Source organism: Physeter macrocephalus, chromosome 18, assembly GCF_002837175.3.
Source record: "Physeter macrocephalus isolate SW-GA chromosome 18, ASM283717v5, whole genome shotgun sequence".
In the NCBI taxonomy this organism is placed as follows: Eukaryota; Metazoa; Chordata; class Mammalia; order Artiodactyla; family Physeteridae; genus Physeter; species Physeter macrocephalus.
Window position 1 is genome coordinate 4,325,091 of NC_041231.1, and position 8,548 is coordinate 4,333,638.

The 8,548-nt window shown below is 55.4% G+C and overlaps 1 protein-coding gene across 2 annotated transcripts in view; it reads right to left on the minus strand.

The window, feature by feature from the left end:
- Positions 1 to 57: 57 nt before the first annotated feature.
- Positions 58 to 8,548, minus strand: part of TALDO1 (transaldolase 1) — an 8,913-nt gene continuing 422 nt past the window's right edge. Inside the window, exons 2-8 of one of the 2 annotated variants that reach the window (XM_024131773.2) lie at positions 5,075 to 5,198; positions 3,310 to 3,417; positions 2,952 to 3,083; positions 976 to 1,151; positions 690 to 887; positions 348 to 493; positions 58 to 259 (exon numbers count right to left, since the gene is read on the minus strand). In XM_024131773.2, coding sequence (XP_023987541.1) covers positions 227 to 259; positions 348 to 493; positions 690 to 887; positions 976 to 1,151; positions 2,952 to 3,083; positions 3,310 to 3,417; positions 5,075 to 5,198 — 917 coding nt within the window. In that variant the 3' untranslated portion in view covers positions 58 to 226. Of the gene's footprint in view, positions 260 to 347; positions 888 to 975; positions 1,152 to 2,951; positions 3,084 to 3,309; positions 3,418 to 5,074; positions 5,199 to 8,548 lie in introns of those variants that run through there. The other variant, XM_055079560.1, reaches the window with a different exon arrangement.

Genomic DNA, 8,548 nt, shown 5'->3' on the forward strand with positions numbered 1-8,548 from the left:
CCCGCCTCCATCGCGCCGGGCTGCAGCCAGCGGAGGGGGAAGGAGACACACGGGAACGAAAAGTGACACCTTTAATGCGCTGAGCAGAATTTTACATAAAATCGGAAATCTGTGATTCATCCCCGCTCTGATTAGTAAAAAAAATCCAAGATTCGTCGCCAGGCAGTGCAATTAGGCCCCAATTCAAAGTCGGCGGCATATCTGCGGTCCAGCCTCAGGTGCCAAGCTATTTTCCGTTCTCCGCGCTGAACATTCGGTCCTAGAGACGGGCGGTGTGAGCCGGTGTGCCGTCCACCCCCCCCAAGCCCCCAGCAAGGCCCCTCCAGACGGTAACCCCGGGCTCTCACCGTCAGCATCCGCTCCAGCTTCACAGCGTCCGCGGCGAACCTGCGGATCCCGTCCGAGAGCTTCTCCACGGCCATGCGGTCCTCATTGTGCAGCCAGCGGAAGGCCTTCTCGTCCAGGTGGACCTTCTCCAGGTCACTGGCCTGGGCTGGGGGAGGGCACGCGCCGGGGCCTTGGGCTCAGAGCCGCCCTAAGGCCCCTGCCTGGCACGGCCCCTGCGGCAGGTGGGCTGGACCGCTGGTGAGTGCAGGCTGGCCCTGCGGCTCTAGGCTCCACACCCTCAGGTGACGGAGGCACCGGTGTCCCCATGGGGGCCTTGAGCGGGGCGGGGGGGGGCTCCTTACCTGCCTTGACCGAGAGCGTGGGCGCCAGCTTGCTGTGGTCCTTGAGCAGCTCCCCCAGGAGCTGGGGTGAGATGGTGAGGAAGTCGCAGCCCGCCAGGGCCTTGATCTCGCCCGTGTTGCGGAAGGAGGCGCCCATGACAACGGTCTCGTAGCCGAACTTCTTGTAATAATTGTAGATCTTGGTGACGCTCTTCACTCCTGGGGGGACAGGCCCAGAGCTGCCACGCCGGCCGCCGGGAGCTGATGGCACAGCCCTCCTCCGCCCCTGCATCCGAGTGCTACTCACCGGGGTCCTCCAGGGGCTCAAAGGACTTCCTGTCCGTGTTGGCCACGTGCCAGTCGAGGATGCGGCCCACGAAGGGGGAGATGAGTGTCACCCCCGCCTCGGCGCAGGCCACGGCCTGGGCGAAGGAGAAGAGCAGCGTCATGTTGCAGTGGATGCCACGCTGCTCCTCCAGCTGCCTGTGGGGGAGGCAGGGGCGCCATGAGCAGCGGGGACACAGCGAGAAATGCTCACGGTTCAGTAACTGAAAGGGCAGGAACAGGGTCGCCCCACCCTCGTTAAGAACAACTCTGGGGGCTTCCCTGGTGGCACAGTGGTTAAGAATCCGCCTGCCAACGAAGGGGACACGGGTTCGAGCCCTGGTCCGGGAAGATCCCAAGTGCCGCAGAGCAACTAAGCCCGTGCGCCACAGCTACTGAGCCTGGGCTCTAGAGCCCGCGAGCCACAACTAATGAGCCCACGTGCCACAACTACAGAAGCCTGTGCACCTAGAGCCTGTGTTCCGCAACAAGAGAAGCCACCGCAATGAGAAGCCCGCGCGCCGCAAAAGAGTAGCCCCCGCTCACCGCAACTAGAGAAAGCCCACACGCAACAAAGACCCAATTCAGCCAAAAATAAATAAAATAAATTTATTCAAAACAAAACAAAACAAGACCCGCCCCCCAAAAAAACTCTGGAGGAACTTCCCTGGTGGTCCAGTGGGTAAGACTCTACGCTCTCAATGCAGGGGGCCCAGATTCGATCCCTGGTTGGGAAACTAGATCCTGCACACAATGCTTCAACTAAGAAGTCCGCAGACCTCAACAAAGACCCCGCATAGCCAAAAATAAATAAACAGATATTTAAAAACAAAAATGTGTGGAATTCAAATTAGTTCGTTTTACTAAAAAACAAAAACAAAAACAAAAACAAAACAAACTCTGGAACATTCACCAGGGTTCTCTCGGGCTAGTGAGTTGTGGGTGACCAGAACTTCCTTCATCAAACCAGCAATTCAAAACAGGGACAAAGGCGAGAGGTTCCCTGAGAGCCACAGACCCGGTCCCTCACCTCGTCACAGAATCAGCTCCGACCACAGCGCCATCCTGCCTCAGTCCCGCCCGGAGCCCGCGGCCTCCCCGGCCCCGCTGCTCCCCCTCGCCCTTCTGGGCCACCCTGCAGAAAGTCGGTCACCCACGTGACGTCCTGGGGTCGACCGTGAGAACAGGGCCCCGGCCCCACTCTGCAACATGCCGGGACGTGGACGGTGACAACTGAGTCCCTGTCCCAATGGACGGTCTCAGAGGCACCTCTGCTGCCTGGCCGCAGGAAGGTGGTCAAGAAGTGCAGCTGAGAGGGGCACAGGGCAGCCTCGATGGCCGACACCATGACCACAGCACCCGCAACTCCGCCCTCCAGTGTGCGCCCACCAGAGATGGCACCAAAGCTCGAGCACACGTGCTCACAGCAGCACTACCCTCGACAGCGCCAAAGGCAGGGCCACCACACGTCCCTTGAAGGATGGACTCAGAAAATGCAGCGTGTACACACAAGCGAACAACAGCTTTAAGAGGAATGCAGCCCCAACACACGCACAGCACGTGTGAACCTTGAACACATGCCCAGCAAGGGAAGCCAGACACGAAGGCGACATGCTGCGCGATTCCATCATGCGGAAGAGTCCAGAACAGGCGCGTCCAGAGGCAGAAGGTTGCAGGAGTGGAACAGATAACACAGGGCCCCCGCTGGTGCACAGGGGCGCTCCCGGGACAGCCGTGCATGGCCCTGCGGGGGCGGGGGGGGGGGCGCGCGCCAGAGCAGCTCCCTGTCTGCACCTGCTTCTACCTCCTCCGCGCTGAGCACAGCTGCTGGGAAGTGATGTACGTCCCGTACGCGGAGGACGACGTGAGGACAACATGTGGCATCGCACGGGGCCTGCTTCCGAGGCCCACCGGGACGGGCAGAGTCCCCACCGGCTCCCTCCTCACGGGGACACTTACTTTCCAGCCTGGATTCCTTCCCAGGTGGACGACAGCTTTATCAGAATCCGGTCCTTGCTGATGCCAGCCTCCTTGTACAGGTCGATGAGGCGCTGGGCGCGGGCCACCATAGCATCCTTATCGAAGGAGAGCCTGCGGGGGCGGGGCTGTGACAGGGGCGCCCAGCAGCCAGCCAGGGGGTGCATGGCGTGCCCGGCTCAGAGCAGCTTAGCAGGACTGATATTCAAGCAGGGGCCAGAGACGAGCAGCTCATCGGGGATCAGCCACGGCAGCACCTGGGCGCCATGTGGGGAACCACGGACTGAAAAGCAGCTGCTGCCCTCGGCCCACGTCACCTGTGTCAGCCCTGCATCCTTACCTTGCGTCCACTTCTGTGGATACGCGGCCTGGAATTTTCTTCAGTATTTCTGCTCCAAACAGCACGAAAAGTTTATCAGTAGCATTTGTAATCTGTTCCTCTTGTGATCTGAAATTCCAGGGAAAAAATTAGGTTAGAAGCTTGTTAGATTTAAATGCACAGGATTCTACAAAACAAATTCTGTTATTCATTTCCCAAATTCTTTTCCCTCCATCTTTTTTCTTAAAATAATTTTTTTAAATTGTGGTAAAACACACATAGCATAAAACTTACCATCTTAACCTTTTTTTTTTTTTTTTTTTTTTTTTTTTTAAACTTTGGCCATGCCTCACAGGTTGCAGGATCTCAGTTCCCCGACCAGGGACTGAACCTGGGCCACGGCAGTGAGACTGCAGAGTCCTAACCACTAGGCCACCAGGGAACTCCCCCCATCTTAACCATTTTTTGTTTTTTAAATGAGGTTTGTTGGTTTTTTTTTTTTTAACTCATTAATTTATTTGGGGGCTGTGTTGGGTCTCCGTTGCTGTGCGCTGGCTTTCTCTAGTTGCGGCGAGCAGGGGCTACTCTTCATTGTGGTGCGCGGGCTTCGCATTGCAGTGGCTTCTCTTGTTGCGGAGCACAGGCTCTAGGCATGTGGGCTCAGTAGTTGTGGCGTGCACTTCCAGGACCAGGGCTTGAACCCGTGTCCCCTGCACTGGCAGGCGGATTCTCAACCACTGCGCCACCAGGGAAGCCCTCTCTTAACCATTTTTAAGTGACTAGTTAGGGGCACTGAGTGCATTCACATTGTGGTGCAACCATCCCTGCCTTCCATCTCCACGTTTTCATCCTCCCAAACTGAACCCCTTCATTTTTGGGAACTTGAACAAAACAGTCTTTCCAATCTCTTTGAAGCTGCCTGGGCAGATGAGTAAGGTACATGATGCTGTCCCAAAACGGACCAGAAAGATCTCCAGCCCGCGTGTCACAGGCTGGACACGGGAGCAGGGCCAGTCTGGTGATCACTAAGGGCACCACCTTGTCACCAATTCCAGGAATACCAAGAAGGGACAGGGAAGCAGCCAGGATGTGTGTGGGGGGGCACGTGGTGGGGGCAGGGCGGCCCAGTGCATGGAGCAGCCGTCACACACACACCTGCACACCGCCTGACCTCAGCACACTGGAGCGCCAGAAAGGGACAGGCCAGCCCAGCGTGGCTCCTGCCAGGGGTCACTGTTCCCTGCAGGCTCACTCTCAGCTGAGCAGTATTGCCCGGATGAAAATTTAAAATGACATCCAGCAAAGGCCAATCTACGGAGAGGAAAGCCAGTCTATGGTCGCTGGCAGAGGCTCCAGGGAACCTTGTAGGAGGTGCAGATGCTCCAGGACTGGGTTGTGACTGTGTCTGCACCACTGCATAAACTGACCAGAATGAATCGGACAGTGCACTTAATGAATCTCACTCTAGCAGAAGTGCTAAAACATAACAAAAAGCCAGAAAGCAGGTCCACGGTCGCCAGGGCTGGGGAGACTGACTGCAAAAGCGGGGAGGTACTTCTGGGGTGGTGTCTACATGTTCCTGCAAACAAAACTCAATGAACTGTATACGCACAATGGGTATTGCCTGCTATGTGTAAATAACATGTCGGCTATTTCTCTCCTGACAAAAAGAAACAGGAAAGCAGACAGCATTCCCTCCCTGAGTCTAAGACACCTGAGAACTAAACTCAGGGAGGGAAGGAAGCAACCAGACCAGCTGAGGGCTGCTGCCCGGACCCGCACTCACCCGCCCAGCCTCCGGCCGTAGGCGATGGCCTCCTCCACCAGCTCCTGGTAGGTGGGCATCTGCGCCGCGGCTAGGATCAGGGACGGGTTGGTGGTGGCATCCTGGGGCTTGTACTCATCGATGGCTAGGGAAATAGTTGTGGAAAGCAGGGAAGTAAGTGGAGTGCCTGCTTCCAGCCAGCAACCCGGAAGCCAGCAACCCGAGCCAACCCCTGTAAGCCCTAAACATGTAAACAGAGTCAAGCATGTCTTCTGAGCCAGGGTGTGGCCGCACTTCACACGGAAGGCTGGCCAAGAGGCAGCTGCGTGCACAATGAGAAAGCAACAGAGACTAAAGCCAGGAAGCAGGTGTGCCGAGGGCCCAGGGCCGCCCAGCGCCGGAGCAAGAAGGGAGGTGGCCGCCCGACAGCGTCGGCACCCAGGTCTGTATTCTCCTTTAACACACTAGCACCTTCTTGATAACCAGGCTAGGAAGTCCAAGGAGTCTTGCGGCCCAGACTCACGGGGTAGCACAGAGCTCACGTTCACCAAACTCAGTTTCCAGGATTAGCTGGTTCAGTAAGTTGATTGGGCAAGTTAGTATTGTCAAAGTATCTTCTGATGACAAAACTACAGAGATGGAGAACAGGAACAGGGAAGGGGGGCGGCTCTCAGGGCCGAGGGAGGTCTCTGTGGCCGAGGAACAGCTGTGTCCTACCCATCCTGGTGGCTACAAGAACCTATGCACTATAAAACTGCCACAGGGGAGGCCCCCTCCTCTGTGCAGGTGGAAACCGGTGGACATGGAGCTGGCCTGAAGCCTCCTCACGATGTCATGCTAGTGCCAAGTTCCTGGTTCTGATGTCACACCACGGCCACACAAAATGTCACCACTGGGGGACGATGGGTGAAGGATTCATGGGACTCTATGGGCTAATTTTGCAACTTCCTAAAAGTCTATAATTATTTCAAAATGACAAGTTAAGAAAAAGTACTCTGGAGCAGAACTTACACAGATGTGTTAAAACCCAGAGTAATGCACTGAAAATGGTGCCTTTCATCATATAAAATTATACCTTGATAAAGCTGACATTTAGCAAAATTAAAAACAAAACCAAGGGGGCTTCCCTGATGGCGCAGTGGTTAAGAATCTGCCTGCCAACGCAGGGGACACGGGTTCGAGCCCTGGTCCAGGAAGATCCCACATGCCGCGGAGCAACTAAGCCCATGCGCCACAACTACTGAGCCTGAGCCCCAGAGCCCGTGAGCCACAACTACTGAGCCCGTGTGCCACAACTACTGAAGCCTGCGCGCCTACAGCCCGTGCTCTGCAATAAGAGAAGCCACCACGATGAGAAGCCTGCGCACCGCAACCAAGAGTAGCCCCCGCTCGCCACAACTAGAAAAAGCCCGCGTGCAGCACAAAGACCCAACGCAGCCAAAAATAAATAATTTTATTTAAAAAAAAAAACAAAAACAAAACCAAGACCTATCTGGTGTCAACAGATGGACTTCAGACTCCACGGACCCTTAAACTGAACGCAAAACCAGGTGTGGGGCATCATTCTGGGAAGAGCATCCACAGCTTTGATTGTATTTTCAAAGAGGCCCACGACTCCCCGAAGGTAAGAACCTTCAGTTCATAAAGTGACCACAAACCGAATTTACAGGGGCTTCCCTGGTGGTCCAGTGGTTAAGACTCTGTACTACCAATGTAGGAGGCCATGGGTTCGATCCCTGGTCGGGGAACTAAGATCCCACATGCCAGGCGACACGGCCAAAAAATAAAAATAAAACAAAAAAAACCCCAAATTTACAACTATGTAAGATTTATGGATATACATTATCAACAAATGTATTTTTTAATAAAGTTCTTAACATTCACTTAGAAATCTTTTTTTAAAATATTTATTTATTTATTTTTGGCTGTGTTGGGTCTTTGTTGCGGTGCGCGGGCTTTTCATTGCGGTGGCTTTTCTTGCTGCAGAGCACGGGCTCTAGGCGCGTGGGTTTCAGTAGTTGCGGCTCGCAGGCTCTAGAGCGCAGCCTCAGTAGTTGTGTAGGGACTTAGTTTCTCCGCGGCACGTGGGATCTTCCCGGACCAGGGCTCGAACCCGTGTCCCCTGCGTTGGCAGGCGGATTCTTAACCACTGCACCACCAGGGAAGCCCTCACTTAGAAATCTTAAATGTCAGCCCTTGGGTTTAGATATTTCTAAAAAGAAAGAGGGGGGTGGGGAAGCAAGCATTCCTCAGGACCCCTCCCGCCTTGTTGGCCCTACACTGACAGAAGGTGTAACAAGACCAGCCATCCTGTGGCTGCTGCCTGGTGAGACCCAAGAGGAAACAATACAGACCAGGGCTTTATCAACTCACAAAGATGGGAAATATTCCATGCTAAGAAGGTGCAGAAATACAGGCAGCCACTTTTCCAGCACCCTCCATCCTAGTGATGGCATTGCCAGAGGCCTGGATCAGGGAGGGAGGGGGTAGAAAGAAGACCGGGGCCTCCTGGGTGAGCAGGAGCTGGAATCTCCCAGGGCCCCCAGCTCTGACCAGGCGGGGACCCTCTGGCAGATGGTTTAAAGTACAGGTTGGACTCAAGACCATCACTGTTTCCAGCTTTTATACTGAAGCAGCTAAACATGCTTACTCACTCTCCTAGGCTCTGCAAGATAAAGAGGAATTAAAGCCTGTTTCTCAAGTCACCATGAGAAAGCAGAAAAGAGAGGAAGTCCCTTCCGTACTGTGTGCCCCACAGCACTCATACCCAGAGAATTTCATGATTTTCCTAAAAATCTTAATTGTTCACAGCCTAACAGAATGGAGGCTCACCTAGTCTGGGTTTCCGCTGCAGAGGAAGGAAAAGCTAAGTCCTCCAGCTGGCTCCAAGGAACATGATTCAAAGCCAGGAAAATCTAAATCTGGGACAAGCTTTGCTTTCCTCGGCGCATGGGGTTTTATCCCCGCAGCTCCTTGGCTCAACGTGGTGAACGTCTAACTGGCCCGCACCCGGCCGCAGGCACCAGCGTGCACAGCTGTCCCCTGGGTAGGGGTGGAAAGTGTGTGCAACACAAGGTTTCAAAAGCACGTGGTGTCATTCGCAGTTTCTGGTCTTTCTGGGCCCAGAACTAACTCATGTTCCTGCTCAGAGGTCAACATTCGCGCAACAAAACTACCCCGTGTAACCACAAACGGTCCGCAGCTCCAAGGCGGACCTGGAGTCTCTCCCCAAATCAAAGCATTTGTACACTGTCCCCTGACGCACTGGCGGCTCACGGCGGGCTCCCGCGAGCTACCAGCAGCGCGGAGGGGACGGCGGCCCCGGGCCGAAGGCGAAAGGGGGCCGGGCACGGGCGCCGAGGGCAGGGCGCGAGGGAGAAGTGGGGCGGGAAACGCGGGGGCGGAGAGCGAAGAGGCCGGGACCCCGGGAACTGGGGGCCGGGGGCGGGGGGGAGAGCGAAAAGGGGGGCGGGGGGTGAAAGAGAAGGGGTAGCG